The 24,054-nt window shown below is 46.0% G+C and overlaps 1 protein-coding gene and 1 long non-coding RNA gene across 3 annotated transcripts; one reads left to right on the top strand and one right to left on the bottom strand.

The window, feature by feature from the left end:
* LOC128917612 (uncharacterized) lies at positions 1-1,942 on the bottom strand. Its single transcript, XR_008469309.1, has 3 exons — positions 1,848-1,942; positions 1,271-1,325; positions 1-984 (listed from the first exon to the last, which is right to left on the bottom strand). It is a non-coding gene; the product is annotated as an uncharacterized LOC128917612 (long non-coding RNA).
* Positions 1,943-2,012: 70 nt separating this feature from the next.
* FAM234B (family with sequence similarity 234 member B) lies at positions 2,013-23,997 on the top strand. Of its 2 annotated transcripts, none has more exons than XM_054211652.1 (13): positions 2,013-2,095; positions 8,180-8,572; positions 9,530-9,628; positions 11,521-11,709; positions 13,215-13,345; positions 14,005-14,152; positions 14,505-14,646; positions 15,239-15,382; positions 18,835-18,916; positions 19,151-19,309; positions 19,930-20,047; positions 21,204-21,430; positions 21,842-23,997. In XM_054211652.1, the coding sequence occupies exons 1-13, from the start codon at positions 2,059-2,061 to the stop codon at positions 21,845-21,847; spliced, it is 1,875 nt and encodes a 624-aa protein (XP_054067627.1). In that variant the 5' UTR covers positions 2,013-2,058; the 3' UTR covers positions 21,848-23,997. The 2 variants fall into 2 exon arrangements, with proteins under 2 accessions (XP_054067627.1, XP_054067617.1); XM_054211642.1 differs by having other exon boundaries at positions 18,835-18,918; positions 19,156-19,309; positions 21,978-23,997.
* Positions 23,998-24,054: the final 57 nt, after the last annotated feature.

The following is a 24,054-nucleotide window of genomic DNA, read 5'->3' as shown; positions in this document are numbered from 1 at the left end:
TTCACATAAATGAATGATTTATTTGCAACTTCAGTTTTATTTTCATAGCTTTTTGATTGATATTAGTACACTTGACAGGTCCAATTTATATGCAAATCAGCCTACATTCACAATGTAAAGAAGAAAAACTTCATTTCTCATGCTTTACAAATCATTACACCCTCTGAATGCTTTGCTTAGTCATATGTTCCTCAAAAGCATCAGTTTTCACCACAAATCACTTGTCTTTGCTATCCATTGGCCTCACAGAGATCACAGCGCTTGGGGAACGAGCCATTTTTGTGGGGATGCATGAAATTAAGAGTGGGCTATGCTGTACTGCAAATGTAGAAGCATTGTAAATGATGGGCTCTTGCAGTGTATGTGTGTGTGCCAGATGTTAGAAGATCACAAATGAGGACACCAGATTTTCCAGTTCCCGCTTCTGGCTGTTTTCTGCTGTACCTTTGCTCCCAGCTCTAATTGGTGCCAGAAGCATTTTCTTAGAAAGAACTTCTCTGCTGGGCAGCTCTTGTCCCTGTGTATCACAGGCTTTGCTAACTGAGCCTTGAAAAGGATCCAGGATCTCTCCTGTAAATATTTACATAGATACAGGACCGTCACTGCTCTTAAATCAAAAAGTGGAGGAAGGAAAATGGCATATAGAACAGAAAGACTCTGTGTTCAGAAAGACCTGGAAAGGAAGGAAAAAGAACTCTGATGGCTTCTCCAGAGTTTGCCACCTGGGACTGCCCCCCCAAGTCCTGTGTTCTCAGGAAGGTCCTGATCTGAAGCTTGATGACATCAATGGAAAAAATCCCTCTGGTACCAAAATGTTCTGGATCAGGAACTACTCTCTTTCCAGTTCATATCAAAAAAAAATTCTCTTCACCAGCTAGACCACTTGGTGTCTCTCTTCTGCTCCTTCTTTATTGTTATTATTTAAAGAGCTTCAGGACAGAACTGGACAGGAAAGGGTAAGTACGTTATTTGCAGGAACAGTGCCTAAAACAGGGGAAAGTAGCAGAGGCTGAAGAAACATGATGCATTCTTTAGCCAATCAGAGTCTCTTTTGATGTATTTAGCCAATACTCCTCTCTCTTCTTATATGACAAAGGAATCAGCCTTGAGAGTTCTCACACAAATCATGACTTGAAGGGGTGGTGTTAGATGGCCTGTGGACTAGCCTGGGAATTGGGAAGCTTGAGCCTTGTGGCTTTGGGGAAGCCACAAAACCTTCCTTGTTCAACTTCCCCATCGTGGGAAAGGGAGAGTTCACTTGCTTACTTACCTTGGAAAGCTGTAGTGAAGACCGAGGACAGCTTTGGAAAACACCCCGTCAGTCTCTTGTAATTAAGAAAAAAAAACCAAAAAACAAACATTGCAAAATGAAATAAAATCAACAAATAGGTTTTCTTCCAACCAAAAACCTCCCAAGAACGAAGGCATATATTTATACCAAGAACAACTTAAAGGACTGGCAGTTTCTGTGTGAACCACTCGGGACAACAAGCATGGTTTTGTGTGTGTCTGTGCCCACCACAGCCATGCAGGTGGTAGAAACCTGGACTGTCCTTGGGCAGGGCTTCCTGCCACCAGCCCCCACCGCCCTGCGGGTCTCTGTCCCTGTAACGAAGGAGGATGGAGCCAGTGAAGCGCTTTGGTTTTGGTGTCAATTCCAAAATTTATGCCGGGCGGGCAGCCACCTCTGCGGGAGAGCCGCGCCTCCCCGCTGAAGGCCCCGGCGCCATTCCACCCTCGGGCCTGCCAGCTCCCCGCAGGGGCGGCCCCGTGGGGAGAGACCCTCGGAGCCCGGCGGCCTGCGCCCCTCACACCCCCGGCCTGCCCGCCCAGCGAGCGGCCCTCACCCGCTGCTCCCCGTGACAGGGACCCGCGGGGCTGCCCCCCGCCGCCCCTCTCCCTCCGCCCCTGCAGCCTGAGGCCCCGCGGGCGAGGAGCGACGCGGCCCCCCGGCGGAGGTGTTCCAGGCCGCAGAACTACAATTCCCAGCAGGCCGTGGGAAGGCGCGGGGAGGGAAGGCCGGTGGGGGGGCGTGCATGCGCACTGCACATCTCCAGCATGGCTACGGTGCTGTCCCGGGCGCTGAAGCTGCCGGGTAAGGCGTCGGTACCCTCGGGAGGGAGGGAGCGTCGGGCTGGGCCCGTCCGGGCTCCGCCGCGTCCGGTTCTGCGCCATCCGGGCCTGCCCCCGGCGGCGGGGAGGCGCGGTTGCTGGGGCCTGGCGTCGGTGGGGTGCGTTGCCATGGTGATGTGGCGATGTGGGGCGAGGCCCGGCCGCCCCGGGGGGAGCAGGCCGTGCGGGGGCTGCTCCGAGGGCCTCTGCCCGGGTGCCGCGACGGACAGAGGGCTGCAGGGGACGGGGCAGCGCCTCGGGGCTCAGGGGGCCTCGAGTGTGGCGGCGGGGGGCCTGGGCCCTGGCGGCGGCCCTGTGAGGGGAGTGCGCGGGAGGAGGCGCCGGGTCCCGCAGGCCGCGCAGAAGCGGGTTACGGGGTTCAAGGCAGCCGCCGCCACCGCGGGAAAGCGTTAGGCTGTCTTTGATCCGCTCGTGCTGGGTTTCACTCCCCAAAAGCCAGGCCACGAGTTCAGTGAGTACCCCTGCAATTACCCCGGTAAATGTTTAAAGTCTGCCTACCGCCTCTGCATATCGTCCGACCAGAGATCTTCAGTGAGATGAAAGGATATTCAAGCATAAGGGACTATTGTGTCGGGGAACCAGATCTTCCGAAGATAAGGCGGTGAGCAGCAGTCCAGCAACCATTCTCTTCAGCGAGGAGATTAAGAGGGAATGAAAATACATTGTGAAACCAGATCTTGGGAGTGTGCTAGTTGCTGTTGGATGGACTGGAGACTGTGCCAATGCACGTGCATTGACCTAATAGAAAAGTGCCTCATTGCCCCTCCTGACCATCTCTTGCCTTCAGGACAGTAATGGGACAGAGGCAGGGCCCAGCTGTGCGCTGCTGGGGAGGGCTCTTCCCCAGCACCACGCACCACTGTGATCCTGCAGTGCCTCAGTCTGTGAAGCTGCAGCCAGTGGTCAGGTTGTACTTTCCTCCTCCATCGATTCATGAAGATCACGGTAGTATCTTCAGGGCCTTTCCCACCAGCTTTTAGTAACCCATACCAGGAGTCATTATTTTTTAGTTTATGTAGTGCCCGTTATATCTCATTCAAAGAATTTTTGTTTGCAATTCAGCTTCTTCCTGATTTTATGTATATATATGTTTGTCTGAATGGGAAGGAGTATATTTTACATGAAGTTTATGTAGAAAAAGTGCTAATTGGTGGGTATAAGTGTGTGTGTTGGGATGTGACCACTAGGGAGCTGAACAAGAACAAGTAGAGATCTCTTCTGGGACCTCTGGAACCAGTGTGATGTATTTGATATCTGCTGTTGGGAGGCAGTGATTTGGAAAAGAACACAGGCCTTGCAACTGCAGTTAAGAAAACATCTTCTTGCATCAGTCCTTAGATTAAATAGTGTATATCATACTTTGTTTCTGTGGTTAACTCTGGAAAGATGCAGCTTTCAACAGCAATGAGAAAGCAGAAAGCCTGGTGCTATAGCTGTTTTTTCCTGCTGCACCTCATTAAATTAATTACGTCAATATGTGGCAACTTATCTCCCCCTGGGCTTGGAGATATGTCTGCAGTACCCAGTGACTGGTGCCTGCCAACTGCCAGCTGGGAACAAAAAAGAAAAATAAACAGAACATGAAGCAAGTACAAAGGATACTGGAACCAGTATGTCATCATTGGAATAACGCACTGAAAATTGTACTCATCTAAAGTCCAAGATTTGCTCTTTTCAATCCAAAGTGACTGCAAAAAAAAGCCTTTCCAGTAAGTCAAAACCAGAAAAAAATATTACAATTAATATCTTTCAAGCCATCAGCACTAGAAATAAGTATTTCATTATGAGTGGGACCTGGTTCCAATACAGATCACCTCACAGATGCCTCCTTTCCAAATCGTGATCACATGATTCATCTTTTTTTCTATGAGAGGTCACATTCTTCTACTGCAATAATTGCAAGAGCTGCCTGTGCAAAAAATACTATTAGGAAAATGCACAGAGGATTTTCAAAGTCATAAAGTCCAGTTTAGAGTCCAACTGCCCCTGAAAGTCGATAAGTTTGGGGCATTTTCTCTCTCTTCTGCCTTTGAAAACCTTCCTCTTTAGTATTTTTTTTTTCTTCCAGTGGCTGCAAAAAAATATTCCAGGGCAACATGACTGGTAACTTAGCCACAGACCACAAGCAACAGTTCCTCAAACTGATTGTAACCACAGGACACTGAGTGGGAACCTCTATTTTATCACTAGTGCCGTGGAAAAAATGGAGTACAATTTGGAGCAGGTTAGAACAGAAGCAGTTTATTCACTATACCTGTAGGAGAGAAGACAGAGCAGCAGGGCAACTGACTCTGCTGGTATGAATTCCATCCATGTAAAGTGCATGCAAGGTTTATTTACAGTTATAGATGTTGTGCAAAAGACAGATAACAAGATGTGAGTTACATGGGTCGGTTACATACACAAGGCCACAGAACTGCCCAAGGCAGGCCTGGAGTCTGTTTTCTTAGCGCAGGGACTAATTTATCATGAAGATTATCATTTAAGGAGATAGAGTGAGAGTTTGAGCAAGACGCTGACTTGTGTCTTAGCATTTCTACTTCCACCATGGAAAGTTGAAAACTGCATAGGAATATTGGATTTTCTGACAGCTGATCACTTGCAACAGAGGCAATTTTAGCTTTTTCTTGATGGACAAACTGTCTTCCCCCAGCCTGAGCCTTGATGTTAACCAGAAAGGAAGAATTTGACTTCTGGAGCACTTCTCAATAAATCATAATTCTCTAAATGGTGTGAGACTACCCTTGTATTCACACATTCTTTACTGTTGTTTCTGTCTCTCTCTTTATGCTTTTCTGTTGAAAAATCATTTGGGAGTGATTAGTGGAAGCCAAGACAAGCCAAGTGTGGTATCCCTCCTTCCCGCAGCAAGTGACCTAAAACTCAGATGAGGAGTCATGTTCCTCCTGCTCTCTATAGCCAGGTGAATCATGAGTTACATATTCTCTGCACTGCAGAACAGCCTCGGAAGAACGGGCTGAGCACGTCCTCGCCAGCCCTCCACGCGCATTTCCAAAACACCTACAGATCGATTGTTAGGGCTCTCTTCGAATAGTGAGAGATGAGCGTTTGAATCCCCTGAGATTAGATATGCTATTTGGTTTCCCATGTGCTAGGCGAGTGCTGCAACAGCCATTGTTAAAGGGCAGTGTCTTCCCTCCTTTTTGGCTCAAAAAAAAATCAGCAGGGCATCTTATGCCTGACCTTACTGAGTGGCTGTACCTTGTGAGAGTGCCAGCTTACCTTTTGAGGAGAGATAGGGAGAACCAGCTTCTGGTTCCTGGTCAGGCTTAGACATGAAATAAGACTGAGCACCTCTCTCCTTTATAGCTCTCCTATAACTCAATGGATCCTTTCCTGTGTAGATCACCAAAAGCTGTAAGTCATTACTGTGTAGTAGCTTTTTTTCTAGCCTCTGATCACTGGATTGGGATTCTTACCTGGTTCTCAGCAGGAAAGGTGTTCCTGTTACAGATCGTCTGCGGTGGTTGACAACACTGTCGATGTTCCCAACATCTCAATCCCAGCCGTTTCAAGGAGTGGGTGAGCCTTCTGTCTCCTAGAGATCCAGAACAAAACTGTTCCAGATAAAGCTCATTCCTGTCAATGCTTTTAGTTGCCCCGAGGATGAACATCAAGTTTCAGTCTTCTGGATTGGCTGTCTGGAGTTAAAATAATTAAATAAATCTCAGTCTATGTGAAATATAAATATGCTGTTGAGTTGTTTTACTCAAAGCACACCAGTTTCCAAAACCATCTGGTTTTGGAAAGCAGTCTGGTTAACATAACTGTCCAACTTTGACTTCCCAGGCTAAATACCGTTTACTCTTGGGCCAGCAGCATTTGCTTTTCATATCACTCTGACCTGGCTTGAACTGGCATGTCTGGATCTATAGTGCAAAGTTGCAAATACCCTGCCAGCGAGTCCTCTCTGGAATTTCTTGTTTTCATTGAGTACTCTTTCAGCAACTTGTCAGCACAACCTACTGTATAGGCATCTGGAAAATTCACGCTGCGCTGTCACTGCAATCTCTGAGCAGAGAGCTGTGTGCCACAGAGGTCAGTGGCCTTCTGTGCTGCTCACAGGATGGAGCCAAGGTTATCAAGACTTCCTGAAAAACCCACAGTCTGAATGCATGTTTAGGGCAGATCTATGTGAAACAATGTAGTGTCTCACAAGCGTACACCGAACTCTCTCATAAGAATGTAATATCTTTTAGCTGTGTGCTCTGCCCTCACAAGGAACAGCTTTTTGGAGTGTGTATGTGCATCAGATTGTTTTGATGCGAGCCTTTTGCAGAAGCCTCTAGTTCAAAAAGGAAGGGCCTGATTTAGATATGTGATCTTGTTGGATATCTTTATTTCCACTTAGTGTGAGGCATTTGGCCTTTAGTGGGGTTGACAGTTTTTCTTAAATCCTAAAATCGACACTGAATACCATTTATAAGTGGTACAGGAAAGGGAAGTGAAGGTCCTTTCAGGGGGTGAGAAATGAGAAAGAAATTAGATGCACGTGCTGCAAAATAGATTCTAGATGATGAAAAATAGGTGTGTTGTGCCAACTAGATACTACAGTATGTTTGTAACTGTAAGTCTGCCTTTAACAGGAAAACCAGAAGTAAGGCATACTATTTTATGCAGGAAGAATAATCATGAAAGCCCTTAAATTTTCACTCTGTAAAGCTTTCCTGTCATCTTAGTGTCTGAGAGTGGTTACAGCGTGTGTATTTTTGCTTATTATTTATGCCTTGCATGTGTCTTCGGGCACAAATTAGCTCCTGTCTCAGGTCAGCTTTAGACAAAGGGAAATGAGGCAGATATCTGGGATAGTGAAGTCCCACCTTGGAATAGGAGAGAGAGAGAGAAATAGACTGAGGCCCTGCAATCATCGGAGCAGTGGCCATGGCTGCACGCCCAGCCTGGTGGCACAGGGCAGCTCCCCGAGACGTGATCCTCCACTCGTAGCTCAGGGCACTGAGGCTGCGTGATCTTGCCTGGCCCCGTAAACAGATGGCCCTGGCCTTATGTATGGACAACTGGGTTCTGCACCTGCCTTCATCACACTCCCTGCGGCTGTCTAAGGCTTGGGGGAGAAGTCATCCCTGTGCCAGGCATCTGTGGGGTAGACGCTTAAAGCTAAGCTAGTTTTTTGTACCACCACTGAAAGGCATCAGTGCTAAGTTATGTATGTCAGCAAGGCCAAACACAAGCTGTCAGCTCTGGTGGGAGCAGGAACAGAGCAGGAGCACTGTGGTTTCCTACTGCAAGGGCTGGAGCACTCCCTCTCATAGTGCTGAGCCATGCAGAGAAAGTGGTGTCTTAGAGGGGCAGCCTTGATCCCTTCAGACACCAACATGTTACTGGCCCAAAAGGGCAAAATCATTTTGCCCTCGTCTTCAGGGATTCGATACCCATTTTTACCAGCGCTGCAGAGAAACGGTGCCTAGTGCTCTGTCCGTTCTGTCCCTCATGAAGCAGGATAGTAGATGTGGCACGCTAGAAGGCAGCAGTGCTGCTTGGACCAGGCAGGAGGAGCAGGGGAAAAATGGTTTGCAGAGGGAGGTCCCCTCAGAGACCACAAACTGCGAATGAAGAGGGGCGGTGTCAGGGTTAGAGGATGGCAAATGCTAGAGGAGCTCAGTCTGAAGTCAAGAGAATGCTGCGGTTCAGGTACTCAAAGCGTTAAGCATGACTTCATGTCGGTGTGTCTCATTGCCAAAAAGGAAAGTATTAGAATTAAATGAGCCATGAATTCCATATATATATACATACATACACATGTGTGTGTATATATGTATATAGATACTATATATATACACCTTTATCTTGGAGAGGTAAACTGTTGGCATCTTTTCTCCTGCAGCTGTTACTCTAAAACATGGACGGACACTGTCTTTTCTCTCACACCTCTCGCTTGGATCCATGCAAAATGCAGACTGCGCTGTCCTCCCTTCCATATCACTCTCCACTGCAGCCTTTTGTCCACTGAGATCCCGCAAAAGCGAGAATCTTGTGCTTTATTGTCTCTCTCCATCTCTTTCCTCAGGAAAAAAGAGCCCAGACCTTGGGGAATATGACCCCCTCACTCAGGCTGACAGTGATGAAAGTGAAGATGACCTGGTACTCAACATCCAGAAGAATGGAGGGGTCAAGAATGGGAAGAGCCCCCCTGAGGAGGTGCAGGACCCTGACTCCGATGTGGAGGTTGGGATGACAAAGCAGCACACGTCAGACAGCGCGCCTGAGGGTTATCCTGCAGAGACGGCTGGGAGTTTGGAGCAGAAGGCTGCTCCCTCCCTCATGCCATACCTGCGCACAGCGATCTTTTTGCTCACTGTGGTGGTCTCGATGATTCTTGTGTTGGTTTGCGCATTTCTAATTCCCTGTCCCCCTAGAGACTTGCATAACACCTGGAACCGCAACCTAGGTCAGGGAGCAGGTGAGAAAGCCCCAGAAACAGCATCTGGCGTGGGGGAGGTGGCAGCTCCCAGGCTGGGCATCGGCGGGAGAGACCTATCTGGGAGAGCCAGCTCGGAGCAGAGGCCCTTACTCACCACTGCAGATGCTCCGAGGTAATAGACAGGCGGCTCTGTCCTGCTCACTCTTCAAGCTGAGGCCTGTGAAATCTGGCATCATTAGATAACAATGACACAAAATCTTCCTTCCGTCAACACCGAAAAGCATTTTGACCCTTCTCCCATCCTGCCTTTTTGTCTGGATGGTGCACTCTCTTTCAGATGGAGATGGCCCAGCCCACTTTAAAACATAGCACCTCCCTCTTTACACCCTGGGTTTCATCAGCACCTCCACACTGAAGCGTGTGGGTGTGTTTGGGAGGAGAGGGATAGAAGTCTTTGTGTCTTCTAACTGGCTTAACTAACCTTACTTCTTTTGTCTTCTTGCCCTGCTTGAATCCATAAATCAACATTCATGACTTTTTGTCATCCTATATGGGCAACTGGTAACATTTCTAAAGTACCTCCTGTTCTGACTTCTGCAGTAAAGTAACAGTTGTTTGTCAAATAATTTCTGCCAGGTCTAGATATGTCTCTCCCTCCTGGCTTTCTGCCCTTGGCGTCCAAATCTAAGCCTTTCATAAGTTATGTGACTCCCACATCACCTCAGAAAGTGAAGTGGGAAGCAGAAATCTTTTTCTGTTAGCTCCTCCATTTTTCCCTTTCCTTTCTCTGACCCAGATGCTACATTTCTGCCTTTCCATGCAATGAAAGGTCTTGTTGTGGTGGGAGCTGCATGGCATTGGTGATTCCCTAGCAGACTCTGTGAGGCTTGGCTGTCCACGAGTCTCTTTTCTGGGCCAGCCCTCCTCCCCCAGCGAGGAAAATGGGCTGGGTGGCCTTTTTGACAACAGTGTGGTGATTCTCTGCGACTGTTGCAGGTGGTGTGTTATCCCCACTGGAGCTGTGTGATGTGAACGGTGATGGGCTCCCTGACATCCTCATTGTCTTCACTGCCTTGATGAATGCTAGCGTCATGGGTAAGCACTGCAGCTCCTTTCCATTCCTCTTTCTGTATATGTCAGTACGAATCTTTGAATGTTTGTCTTACACATGGGAAGAGTTCCTGCCACTGCAAAACCATTGCATTGCTCTTTTCAGAGTTCCTTAACATGGCTGGTGTACTGTGCTTGTGCTTTGTCATGCTGCTCGTAATGTTCATTGCAAGCCTGTGCTCCCATACCTGTTGGGTCGATGTCATTTGTTTCCCCTTATTTCATCTTGGGGCACGTCCCTTTGTCCTGTATTTGTGCACACTTGGTTTGGGGGCAGAGATAAAGCTATCAGAAAGCACTGCACTACAAATAGCAAATGGAAATAAGGTGGGTTTTTTTCCCCATTGTTATGTCTCACAGCCCTTCACAAAAGAGCTCAGTCTGACTACCTCCATTTTATACACACAGAGGTGGAAGCACGAAGAGGGGAAGCAGCTTCACAAAGGTCACAGATGAGATTCAGTGGTAGTGTCTGGACTTTTTCCTGATCTGTGGTCTAGCGTCCTGGTCATTACCAAGGGCAGTTGACAACAAGAACAGTGATGGCAAAGCTGACTGTTGGAGCGCTCTGGTTCTTCTGAACTAGCCAGTTGCTTGCCAACTGGGACCATTATGGATTTTTTTAGAGCAGCTGTAGGTTAGTGTTGCAGGAAACATCCTCACCTTGTTGCCTTTTTCTCCAGGTCACTATTCTTGCCAGGCTACAAATCATTGTTAATTCACAGATAATAGACTGTCTGATGGTGGGGAAGCTGTTAGGGCTGGCTGTTTAGCAGGTGTCGCTCTCCTTCCTCCTCCTAGCTGCTTTTGCTTTCTCTGTTAACCCTCACACCCCTCAGGTAACAAACAGCAGCAGCCTACTGATACTGGCCATTGTTGTACAGGGGCTGCCAAGTCCCATGGCATCCTGTTGCACTGAGCTTCTGAAGTTCTTGAGGTTCCCAGCTGCCTGCTGTACAGCATCTGCCCAGCCTGGCATCACCTGAGGTTATATGAATCTTTTCAGTCTCAGAGACGTATTCAGGGAGCAAGCATACATTGCACAGCCTGAAGAGAACTCTTGTGGGAGCAAAATACCTTGACTCTTCAAAGAGTAGGGTAATAACAGAATAAATTGTGATATGAGCATACCAGGTGGAGATTACAGTAACCACAGTTACGTCTGAGGGCATGCTGAGCTCAAGTTACTCAGAATTGGAATCAAAGCCAATTGAAAGTCAAGTCAAGTAAATTGAGACAGCATAGAGCACCTATTCTCACAATAATTTTGTGTTAATGGGTGAATTAGGAGAAGACCCCTGAATTACACCAATTCGTTGTGTTCAGTTTGTTTTTCACAACAGTAAAACTCATTCGGAAAACAAAGGAAAAAGCTCTCAGATTGCCAATCACCTTCTGCTGCCCCAGAGTTATAGATAACTAAGGACTTTCACAGGAGGTGGCATCTCTCTTCAGAATCATTTAAGGCTTCCCCTCAGCGTCTCGAGGGAGAGGGGATCAGAAGCATCAGTCTGGTTTGACAGCAGTACGTTTCACACCAGCAAGTCAGCACAACTGAGCAGTTAGTCCCCAGAATCTTGGTTCCTCTGTGCCCAGCTCACCATATTTCTTGCTGTGAGCTCAGATCCAACCTCCAAGGTTGTCTGTGCTGTTGGCTGACATCCCAACTTGTCTGGAGATCACTGCTAGGGTCTGCAGGCTGAGAGACTCAACCTTAGGGTGGGATTTACCTTTCCTTTCAGGCAATGTAGATGTGGTTGCCTTGAGCCACTCAACTCCAGGATCTCGAGCTGGAACTCAAGTGCAAAGACCAAAGTCAGCATGGACGTAGCCTCTGATGCCGAGGGATTTCACTCTCTCTCTTCTGCCTTTTCCAGGTGTCTCTAGGCCCTCTGTAACTGTAGTGGCCCTTTCTGGTATGAATGGCAGCACCCTATGGTCCATCCAGCTTCCAGAGGAGACTCGGAGTGTGCAGTGCAAAGGGCTGTCACTGGGAGCACCTGCAGAGCCTGTCTGCCTTGTTACAGGAACATCAAAATTTCTCAGCCTTCTCAGTGCCTCCACAGGTAGAGTCAACTACCAGCATATTAGAAATATGCTACTGCTGTTTTGTTTTCTTTAAAGGACTAATAAAGATGAATGATTCAGTGCTGGCACTTCATGGTGGCTGTTATCTAGTGACACACAGGAAAAGGTCAAAGCACTAATGAGTTTCTAGGTACACAGGGTAAGAGGGAATCCAAACCATTGCTGCTCTGTGGCAGCACCTACACCCTGCCATCTCAGAACATTTCAAAGGGTTAATCTTATCCTGTAGCATCCCCATGGCATAAAGGATGTGTAATGCCTGTTCTTATTAGCATTGAGCTGTTAGTACAACACAGCACCTACCTAATAGCACTGAAAAGCTGAACACCATTCTTGGAGAAGTTATGTAAGGACATGTGCTACAGCCACTAAACCTTCCAGAGAAATTAGGCCCGTAGAAGAATTGATTAGATGTGAATGAATATTGCATTTTTAATCGCTTGATCATGTGCACCTCCATTCTCTGATGATTGCTGTTTGTTCTACCACATTAATTCACTGGCAGAAATACTCATAGGTAGGTACAGGGATGCTTTTGGAATCAGAACAGAGAATGGAGAGATACAAGAAACCTTGGATTAAGTGATAGATCCAGTCAATGAGCAGTGGCAATTCCCTCTCAAATGTTTTTAGGGACCGGATTGCTTGCACAGTGTTTGCATGGACTGTAGGCTGTATCCCTTACAAGCAGTAGTAGTGTTACTAATGTGTGCAAGTGTTTACAGGTCTGCCTTTGGTTTCCTTTGTCCTGCAGGGGCAAATCCTACACAGCAGCAGCATCAGCAAATCATTTTTAAACTCTAATTGAAAAAAAACAGAAGTGTGGGTAAAAGAATCATGAACAAGTAAAAGCACTGAATTTCATTTTACTTTTTTTAGGTTTTTTGCCAATTTGCAAGTCATATTTTACGGAGTTTCCAGCTGGGTCCATGCTGGACTGCTGAACCATTTGACATTACGTCTGCTAACATGCTTTCACCCTGAGGTGGAGTGAGCATGCCATGCTGGAGTGGCTATTTGCTGCTGGGAATCTGACTGAGACACAGATTTGCACTTTGAATATCAGAACTGGCCATCTGTTCCCTTTGCTGGCATCTACCTACAGGCTTTACTGCTGGCTGAGGAAAACAACTGCTGTCCTGCAGAGCAGCACTCGCATTTAGGTTCTCCTTCAAAGAGCGAACCTCAAATATTCTCTATTTCAGGAAGTGTTTTGGGCTCAGGTCTTTCTAGGGAGATGCTAAGGAGGTAGCACACCAGGACTTGAGGCATGACTCAAAGACAATCTGAAGAAATGCTGGGGGAAGAACTTTGCTTCCCGCTGCAGCTTGCTACAGTTTGTAGATTTGTCTTTCCTCTTGTCAGATAATGGTGGAAACAGCCTCTCTTGCTCCCTCCTTCAAGAATGTTTTGTGGAGCCTTCTGGGGATGCCTACTGGTTCCCCAAGTGCTACAGTTCTTTTTCATCCTGTTCTTCCCACAGGCAAGACCATCTGGATGCTGAACCCCATCCACCTTTCAAGTGGAATCCTAGCTGCACCAGCTGCCACTCTTCCGGATGTAGATGGAGATGGGATTAGGGATATCGTCGTTCTGGCCCTCAAAGAGACACAGGTACAGCATATACCTGCTCAAGGTTTGATAGGACCTTGACTGTCCAGAGAAAGGACAGGGAGCCTGATGTGGAAAGGCTGTAACAGAAGCTGCAAGAGGCCCTAATTTTTGTTCCCTTAGATTTCCCTGAAAAGCACCCTTTTTCTTTCAGTAGGTCAGAGCAGCGAAATTAAGCAATAATGACACTACCTGCATTTCTTGTCAGCTGTGAATGAACAGAAGGGTCATTATTTACCCCTGGCTGAGACTTGAGAATTATCTGTTTCTGTTCAGTGAATGCTTGGTTTGAAGTGAGTGTTTAGCAGCAGTGTGGGGAGCCATGTTAAGATAGATCTCTGGAGAAAGGAGCATTCAGATTATCCGAAAGAAAGAAGTACTTGTGTGATTAATTCAGATGCAGATTTCCTCTGTGCTCATCCCTCCCCACAATTCTAGCATTAACGTTGTTGGAGGAGTTCAGGTTTTTGAAGTCCCTTCCATCTTTGATGAATGTAAGACTCCCAGGAAGCCAGACTGAGCAAAGAGAAAGAGACCGCTAGCTAGACCTTGCTGTGGGGGGAAGGAGCAGTGCAGCCTCATCCTGTGGGGACCAGGGAAGATTCTGAGAGCACAAGTGCATGAAAGCACTGCTAATAATCTCTACATCTCTCTCTTTGCAGCCTGATGTGTTTTTCATCTTGGTGTCAGGAAAGAGTGGGACTGCTTTGGGTGGGCCTGTGAAATACAACACAAATGGAGAAGGGAAAGTAATTGGTCCCCAAGTCCACATCACCAGCCGGGGAGCCATCTACATCCTATTTGGTTTTGGTAAGTTGCACCTTCCCTTCCCAGCATTTCACCTTACTGAAAAAACATTCATTTTACCTCAAATGATCGAGAGTGTCCCTGGGATCTCCCTGCCATGCCTTTTGCTTTGAAAGCTAGGAGTAGAGGGCATGGGAACAAGTCTCACATCCACGGTGTGGAAAAGTGCAAGAGTGCCAATACCTGCTAGCCTGGAATACCTTGGACTTTCCCAAAGGTACATCATGCCAGGGAAGTTCGAGCTCTGGACATTTCTTTGCCTTCCGCCACAACCATAGTGGTCCCAAGGATCCTTTGTGCTACTAGGGAGTTAACTTTTGCAGGCAGGACTCTAAATCTTTACTCTTCCTGGCAGGTAATGTTCAAGCAGTTGCCCTAAGGGATATCTTTACCCAAGCCAGAAACCGGGACAGCTTTCCCGCAATGCTGCAGCAGGAGGAGCCGGAGTGGGAAAAGCGCAGATCTGTCAACCTGTCAGAGCTCATTGACATTTACAGGTAGGAAATGGACTTGTCATCTTGCTTCTGCTGGAAGAGGAATGGGAGGGTAGGCACCTCTTAGTACTCCTAGAGATGGTCCCTCCTACTTCAATATTATCCTTCTTTTCATCGCTCAGTTGATAACAGTACTCTGGGGAGCTCATTGTTTCCTCGCTGTCCTGTGGTTGTCCTAGCCAAAGAAGTGCAGAGTATGGTAAAAGGGTGTCCTTTACTTCCCCTGCTCCTTGTTCCTTTCTTCCACATGCTATACATACCTGGAGGAAAAAAAAAAGGTGTTCTCAGCTAATGAACTCCTTTTGGGAAGTTCAGTCTGTGCACAGAATTGTGGGCCTGGATTTCTCATCTACTTCTTCTTTACTGCCAAATTGTGATCTAGGTCAGCCTGGATAGGAAAAAAAGGAGGGAACGAATGTAAACCCCCACTCCATGCATTTTATAGTAACTCAAGGTGTTCATAAGACCCCACACATGAATTTAACTCACTTAACTGAGGAACCCCCAAAGGAAGCTAAGCTCCATCGCTCATGCTAGTGCTGAGATGTGCAGATACAAGCCTCAGAAGCTCCTCTCTGCTTTCTTTTTGTCCCAGTGGGGGTGTTGACTTCCTGCAGACAATGAAGGCACCTGACACAAACTGCAGCAACCTGCTCATCACAACCAAAGAGGGCTTGATCCTACTGCGGGGACAAGACCTGGAGCCCCACTGGACCCTGGAACTGCAGAACATCAGCAGGTTACATACTAGGAACATTTTTCTGTCCTATTTCTTCCTGTACCGTTTACTGACTTTCACTTTTAAGCGCATGTGCTCCTTAGAAAGCAATTGAGAAGTATTCTCCATGTCTGCAGGGAAACCTAAGAACTGGAGGTGTGCAAGTGGATTGCTGAGCAAGTGAGGAGGGCAGGGGTAGGGGGAGCAAGGAACAGAAGGCTGGAAACCTGAGCTGTGTGCTTGTGAGTGATCACAAATAAGGGTCTTGATTCAGGCACCCAACATTGATGTCATGACTACTGTGGCATTGGAATTCAGGGGATTACTGGTGTGTGATTCAGCCCATCTGCTGTCCAGGGCTGCCACTTGCCAGCTCGGTGGAGAGGAGCAGTTGCATTAGTGATGTTAAGTATTTAGAGAAAGTGTCTGAGTATGGTCCACAGATCTTAATGTTCCTTGAAAGTTGAAAATGAGCACTCTGATGGCAGTTAGAACACCATCTATAGTAAATGTAAACCTTAAAATAATACTGCTCATCCTCTAATTTCACACATGGAAATGAAGTAATTTGCCAGATCTCGTGGGTTGATAATAACCAGCAATTTCAGCTTGCCCAGTATTAAAGATTTGCAAAGGGCAGTTGAGCACAGTTGAGGAAAATTATATGGGAAATAAATTGCTTGCTCTGCTGTCTAGAGGAAAGAAATGTTACCTGACTGTTAAGAGCATCTATAGGAAGAAGGCATTGTAACTTCATTAAGCAAAAAAAATCAATGTTCAATTAGGTTTGATATTCAGATAATGTCCACATTCTTGAGGGCTGATGGGTGACATAAGCAATGCCTTTAGGAATGGCTTATGGCTAGTTAATCTTGCTGTGGGGAAAGGAGATGGACTAAAAGTGTTTCGGACCCAGCGTCTGGAGACTTCTGGATGTGTCTGGGGTCTAGTTCAAAGGGTAAGTGTATACTGACTAAGCAAAGCCAGTTCATAGGTGCTGTAAAATCAACTATACGCAAGAAATTTCTAAATGGACCCACTAATTAATTGGAATATTTCTACGGGTTCAAATCAAGAACTGTTGAAAACTGCTTTACCTGTTCATTCACAGAATCACAGTATGGTTGAGGTTGGAAGGCAACTCTGGAGGTTGCCTAGTCCAACCTACCTGCTCAAGCAGGCTCGGCTAGAGCAAGGTGCTCAGGGCTGTGTGCTGCCAGGTTTTAAATACCTCCAAGGATGGAGACTCCACAACCTCTCTTGGCAACTAGTATTCCAGGTTGCTGCGCTCCAGCCCTGATTTTTCTGGTTCTGTGACCTCCCAAGGGACAGAGTACAACACATATACAGGAGCTGCCAGATAGGCATTGAAAAATAATTAAAGCAATTCTTGTTCAAGGCCACTGTGCTGAAGTCCTGGACTGCCTGTTTTCTTAGAGTTAAGAGAGACTAAATCTGATAGACCGAATATATTGTGGACAAGCATTTATTTAAGAGGGGGTTTTTTTAGGACTTAGAGCAGTTCTGCTTAAGCAACACAGGCTGGGGGACAGATTCAGCTCAGGGGCGTCACCAGATAGTTAAACAGATGCAAGCCCAATTCTTCATCAGACAAAACTTACAGAGCCAGCTGAGCTCCCCTTTTCCTGGATAAACCTGCCCCAAGCACACCACTCCAGCCAGGCAGACTGAATCCATCCCTTTGGGAACAGTCTGCAAGAAAAACAACCTGGCTGCTACAGATGTGCTGCATTTCCAGATAGCTTTTGACAAGATCCCTGGAAAACTATAAAGGAGAATCAGTAGTCATAAAACAAGGCCGAAGTTCAGAGACCATGAAATTAAGTAAGCAGTTGAAAATTGTGTTGTAAATAGATGTTTCGGATGAGAAAGGATTAATAGCAGGTTGCTGTGGGGATTACTGTTGGACAGGAATAATTACTAGCCTTCTGGTTCATTTAGGAAAGTGCCCAGGGGATTTTTCAGTTGATTGGTAGCATCTAAAATACATATGCCTACCTGCATTCAGTTTGTGGGATCTGCCACTGACTGTAACCCATAAGAGACACAAGAAGAGGCACCTTGGGAGAGGTTTTAAGTTTATGCCCATAGGATAGAACTACGTACTGCTTCCTGTTGCTACTGGAGAGCTTTCAAGCTATAGGACTGTTCCATGGTACTGCCTTGACAGCATTGCTTCTGATTGCCAAAGGTGTCTGTAAAGTGAATGACATTGATGCAGTAAGTATAAATAGTCAAGCCACTGTTGTACTGTGGCATTGCTGTTCGGGAGCCATTCTGGTCTGCACATTTTAAAGGGGAAGCTGGAAAAAAATGGAGAAAAGGGCTGGGAAAAATGCATTATCATAGAAGATTTAAGTCAGTGGTTTTATATGATCAAAGAGAAGCCGGAAAGGTGAGTTCAGAAATGTGTGTAAGTAGTGGGAGCTAACAGGCATTTTAATCTTGCCATAGCAAGAACAAGCGCCTTGGAGCAAAAGCCATTCATGTTCAAGAAAATGAAAATCTGGGCATGTTTCTTTGGGTGAGATTAATCATTAGAACTGACTGTCACGAGAAGTGATGAATTCATCTCATCTTTGTATTTCCATAGGAGGCCTCATGGCTGGTAGATCTAGTCAAACTCATCCTACTGATACTTCGTTAATTGGGTGAAATACAGCAATCTGTCATAAACAAAAGGAGGGAGGACATGTTCTGATGATCCTGCCTTGCCATCAAATTTCTGATTCTGTGAATTTTGAGGAGTCGTTTGTGCTTACTTAGAACTTTGTGTCTAGCTGTGGTGAATTTAAGGAAGGTAGAGATAGGACTCAGAATGCCAAAGGCAAGCAAGATGGTTAGAAAACAGTTATAATGAGAGATATTCAAGTAATAGTGTTATGTCACCCAGAAGGGAGAGGATGAGAGGGGACTTCATTTAAACTGCTGAAGGTTATAAAAAGGCTTGTAAAACCGCCAGCAGTAAGAAAACAAAGACTCATGGGCTGATGTTAATGGTGAGTATATTAAGAACCATTTCACACAGCTAAGGCAGCCTGGGAAATACACTTTCAGCAGGAGGTGATGCATTTTGAAAGGGCTGGGTAATTTTTTATGACCATAGCAAAACTGTACAGGTTCTCGTGCTAAGGAAAGACTAATACAGAGTCATGCCACAGGGTGATAAACAGATATCTACACAGCCCAGCAATGGATGCCCCCCACACAGACAACTCTGAAGAATGGCTAATAAGCACCATGGGCTGCTTGATCATTTTTCACTTTTCTGATCCACCAACAAATGGTTCCTTGCAGTCAGAACAGTTCTGAGTGGGTGAAAATCTTATTTAGTATGACAAATTCTACCTTTTTACGAGGCAGAATGGAGGATGAAAGCAACTGTGCTGCCTCCATCTGAACTCCCTGCTTTTCTGCTGTCAGGCTGAGTGTTTCTTTTTCCAAATTTGCAGCCAGCCTGTACCTGGTTACTTTGGTTCTGACCAAACTCTGGACTTCATGCTGCAAGCACAGACTGGAGATGGGAACAAAAAGGTAAAACAAGTGAAGGCAAGGAGGGCAGTGGCAGCATAGGAGTGAGGGAGGTTGGGTTGAAAAGGACAGTCATTCCCGGCTCCTCGCTCTTCCCATTTCTGTGTCTGACACACATCACCGTGTGGCCATAGGCATGAAAGGGAACAGCACGGGCCATGGCACTTACGGCAAGGGGGCTGTCTGTACACCAACACCTGGACATCCATTAATGCTAGATCTCTCCCCTGCCTTGAGGTGGTGGTGGTGGTAGATGGCAAATCCGGCCTCCCTGTTTGGAACCAGGAACTCCCGTGGCAGAAGCAACAACTCGATGCACTGTCAGTCATGACTTTGGACAAGAAGTCAGTTTTTCTCTTCTGGGCTGATGAAGCACAGCCTGTGTTGCAACGTTTGGTGAGCAAGCATCCTTTCTTCTCTTTTGAGGTTTCTCCGTGAGGCACTTGCAGTCTCTTGTCTTTTATTCATAATGTAATTGAACTTTAAACCTGCCATATAAGAAGGCTGTCAGGGCCATCTTTTTCTTGTGCTTTGAAACTGACTTCTCCGAGCCTGATCACAGGATTTTTTCTGTGCAAATTTTTCATCAGAAAGCTTTGTTGACAGAAAGCTCACATCCACAAAACCAAAACTTTCTGTGTGAATTTCTTTTTTTCTGCAACACTGAGATATTTTTACTGCAGATTTGTTCCCAGCCCCAGAGCACTTCTCCTCTGCATGCAGGCACACAAATCAGCATGGAGACTCAAACTTCCAGACTGTAGCTTTGTGCATCAAGCTGGCTTTGAGAGAGCCAGGTCTCAACCTTACCAAACAAAAGTTGTGGAACAAATTCTGTTTTAGAAAAAAAAAAACTTTTCAGGACTTCATCTCTGTAAAACCATAGAGGTTTTGATTCTCTTATCCATGTAAAGATAGCGCAGTGTCAGAAAAAGTCTTTATTTCTTTAGCAAAGCTAGACTGACTCCTCTTTGCCATCCAGTGGTAACATTTTTGTCTGTCTTTTGTTCCAACAGCAACCTGGTCTCAGACCTGAGCGCCCAGGGCTGCACCACCTCTATCTCCTCCATCCTGTTTTTCCTACAGTCCTTTTGGACCTCACCAATGCAACAGACAAAGTAATTGCTTCAGCAGGTAAGTACAAATGGAAGAGAAACTACCCAGGCTAAAAGAAATATGTAGGGAGAGGTAGCTGTGAGAAACAATGGGGTGTAGCTGTACTTTTAAAGGTAGCACCTGAGGCCCGTCATACACAGGCCAGCAATGGGAAGTAGGATTCGTCTTCCTTCTGAAGGAAGGTCCTGTCCAACCCCTACTTCGCAAATGAAAGACCTACCAAGTTTTTTGCATGTGTTTAAGCAAAGAAAGTTTGATTTCATGCATGTTTTACACCAGAGAAGTTCCCTTGCTTTCCATGGAGCTATTTATGATTTAGGGCAGTGCATGAAGAATCACAATGAAACTTTTCTCTGTCACCTCAGATACACTTCTGCCTTTGTTGGCCATCTTCTCCTGCTCTCTCGAGTAGCAGCTGTGCTGTTTCTTCCTCTCTTTTTGAAACGGAGAATCCAAAATAGTTGCACGTGTTTTCAGGGAAAATTAGATCTGGATTTAACATCTATACAAGATTTTACAGTCCTTGTTGGATTTCCTTGCTCTGTCTAAAGCAGTTCAACCAACAGTCAGCCTATTGAGCATGACAGGATGTGGGATAAAAGATCCGTTCATCCAGCACTGAGTCCAGTAGGCCAGGAGGCATAGAAAAGCTGCTACATAGTGATATATCTAATTGGATTTGTATCAAAACGAGAGCTCAGTCAAGAACAAATAGAAAATAATTTTTGGAGGGTTTTATTAGAAACTGGGGTTTCTGACGTCTGTACAGATCATTCTGCAGTGACTGGAGTGAACTGATTTGCCAGTGCCTTACCGATTTCCTCTTCTATTGAGGTAGAACAATATCTGTTAACAGGTGTGGGAAGGAAAGCTCTCTGAAAGTGAACTGCATTATTGAAATGTGTGCATCTCCTATGTCAAGCTCAAAAACATCACCTGGAACCAAACCCTTCCATTTCTGATCTAAATTTCAGTTTGTTTATTTCCATGGAAAATTTTTAACTTAAGATATTTTTTCCTAATTAAGTAAGGTACATGCAATTTTAAAGTCAGACTGAATATACCCTCAGTCCAGTAGATGTTTTGACTAAGTAAAAACTGTCAGATTTCTTTTGGAAGAAACATAATCATTTACTCCTCACCAATATTTCCTCTCCCTTTTCTGATGCACCAGTTGGAATTAACGATCTCCAGAAGGATGCATTTCACATCACTGTGACAACAACTGCAACTTCTGAAAAACAGCCAGGATTTCTCTCGGTCAGCAAGCTGGGCCTGAAGTGGGCCATGATGAGTCAAGGTCGAATGGTGTGGCTAAAAGACACCACGACTCCCAGAATCAGCCGTGGAGAAGTGAGGCGATTTCTTGCCCGACTGAAATTTGTTGACTTTCCTCAGAAGGTGAGATTGTGCAGGAATCCCTAATGAAATCCAGGCCTTTGGAAGCATCTGATCTCTTCCCCACAGACACAGTTAGTGCTCTTTGGGATGCAAAGATACTGTTTGCAAGATGTTTGGCTGCCCTTTTGGGCATAAGCTGGACAGATTGTGGGGCCCAGTTGTACTTTGGCAGTTGGACAAGGAGGGAGAATTTAGAAAGAAGCAGGGAAGGGATGGTGATCATAAGGGACTGAGAGGACAGAGGGAACAGAGAGTTGGGACAGAGATCACTTGTTTTGACACGGGCAAACAGGGGTTCTCCATGTAGTGGTGCCCAGGTTCAGTTGCTGGCCTGTGAATTACCACTTTTCTCTACCAGACTAGATGATAATAGGTTTTGGATTTAGTTTTTGTTTTCCTTTCCTTCTCCAGCTCTAGCCTGGTGCTTCGTCAGAGTTTGGTTGGACCTGTGGCCTGTGTGGGGAATACAGGAAGCTGCTCTGTGGATCTTCAGGAAAACTGCTGTGTAGAGGGAATGGGGGCTAAAAAGCACTTCCTCTTTCTTCAGCTTTCTGGGGAACGCTGCTGGAGGCAGGTTTGTCCTAGGCAGACCTGTCCTGTACCAGAGGAACCTTGTTCGGCATCTCCCCCTCCATATGCCGTTCTTGCATGCTTCCTTCCAGGTAACACAGAAATGTGAATTTAGAATTTATATACATATACATATATATATAAAAACCCAGGTTTTATATATATATGTATCAATTTATACAATATATGTATATTTTTTGTATGTTTAATTTATGAATGAGATTTAGGACACTCCTTTTTATGTCTAAACAGTATTCCCATGCAGTCAAACAAGCTGTAGGCCTAGAATGGGCCATGATGACTCAAGGCAAATGGTGTGTCTAAAAGACACTACCTGCTTTAATCTTTTTATTTTTGGAGAGAAGGCTCTGTCTGGTTCCTGCAGGGCTAGTCTTGTCTACAACCTTTCCTGTGCTTTCAGCCCTCTTCTCCATTCTGTCCCCAAATTCACAAACAAAGTAGTTCTCTGGCTGAATTACCTGATCTGGAGAGAGATGGTCCCCACAGCATTTGCCAGCCCTTGCACTTGTATATTTCTTTCCCCACTCCCAAGTTCAGGACAGGTTCATATGGGTGATGTAGAAGTGAAAGGTTCACATCTTATTTCTGTCCATCCCTAAGCTTTTTATGAACCCAAAGTGTCACTGTAATGTCACTGCAGTCCAATGGGCTGAGTCCCCCTTTGCAAATACATCACAGCCCTTTAGGGAATAGATTCCCAGCAGATCCTCGCTGGCACTGTAAAGATCACACTAGATCCAGTCAGAGCAAAGCTGATTTTCACACCACTGCTTCAGGGTTTAGAGGCTCAGACAGAGGCAGAACTGGGAAGCTTTTCTGTGCATTTTACCCCCTATTCTGGGCTCAACTTTACCGTTCCCTTGCCAGCCCAGCCCTGTGTGTGCAGTTCCAGGAGGAACAGACTACCACCAGGGCACATTGATTGCTCACAGGATGTTTCGTGCTTTGAACTGTGCCTCTGAGCATGCCATCAGTCTCCTGTGTTGTAGTTGCAGAGCATCCACGTGAATTTTCTTGTAATAGAAAATATAAATATAAATATAAAAAGGAACCACTTCAGCACCCCAGCAGCTCCCCACAGTGCAGGGCAACAACATAGGAACTGTTTTCCCAGTATGTCTTTCTAGGTCTGTCCTTTGACATTAGGCAGAGCCAGGCTGAGGTGAGGATTGCAATGGACTCTCCTGTCCTCCTGCTGGCACGTGCCCTTCCAGCCTCCCTGCACTTCCCCGTGAGTGGTGAGGTGATAGCAGGACTTTGAGCTTCCCTCTAGATGGGCACATCTACCATGGGTTTGTTGTCCTGGGCTCTTGACACCTTTCCTTGTTACGTCACCCTCTCTCTTCTCCTTCCCTGCATCTCCTTGTAAAGCTTCCAGGATAGCCCTTCAGGATTAGCTGCAAGTCCCAAGGCTGGTCCTTGGACCCTGCTCTCTTTATGTCAGAGCCTCTGAACAGTTTGTATATGTTTAATGGTATTTTTGTGTAAATAGCTTTGTATATATTAGCACAACTGTAGCAACGGCTCTAGGCCTGGCATTTTCCTCCAGACAGGGGTTAGTGTTTATAATATATAGTCAGTTAATACAGCTGCGTAATAGGGACTGAATTAATGGTTGGACTTGATGATCTTAAAGGTCTTTTCCAACCTAAACAATTCTATTATTCTATGATTCTATGAACGTGTGAGGACCAGTAACATATGAGGATTAAACAGGAGTGCCCCTTCCCTCCTGTCTAGCCACCACCTTGCTGGGAAAGGTGAAGCGGCTGTTAGCTGAAATAGTTATTCTCCTGAGGTTCTTCCTGAGAGAACTGATATTCAAGTGCAGTGACGTTAGCTCCTCCATAATGTGAATTCACCCTGCCCGCACACACACACATCCCCACTGTGAATAAAGAGTCTGTCTGTATATTGTTGGGAAAATGTATTTGAACTGTGAACTGCAGTGGAGCAAATAAATACTGTGTACAACACCAGTGTGTCATGTAAACCAGTGTTTCTCCTTTGAGAGGTTACAAGTCTGCTTGATT

The sequence above is a fragment of the Rissa tridactyla genome, chromosome 1 (genome assembly GCF_028500815.1).
Source record: "Rissa tridactyla isolate bRisTri1 chromosome 1, bRisTri1.patW.cur.20221130, whole genome shotgun sequence".
Taxonomy (NCBI): Eukaryota; Metazoa; Chordata; class Aves; order Charadriiformes; family Laridae; genus Rissa; species Rissa tridactyla.
Note: the sequence above shows the minus strand (reverse complement) of the source record. Positions and strands in the feature narration are given on the sequence as shown.

Excerpts from the sequence above, each read along its gene's own strand:
- FAM234B (XM_054211642.1), top strand. The coding sequence starts at position 2,059 with ATGGCTACGGTGCTGTCCCGGGCGCTGAAGCTGCCGG. Across the intron at positions 9,629-11,520 it reads GATGAATGCTAGCGTCATGG|GTGTCTCTAGGCCCTCTGTA; the intron begins GTAAGCACTGCA and ends TGCCTTTTCCAG. Across the intron at positions 14,153-14,504 it reads CTACATCCTATTTGGTTTTG|GTAATGTTCAAGCAGTTGCC; the intron begins GTAAGTTGCACC and ends TCTTCCTGGCAG.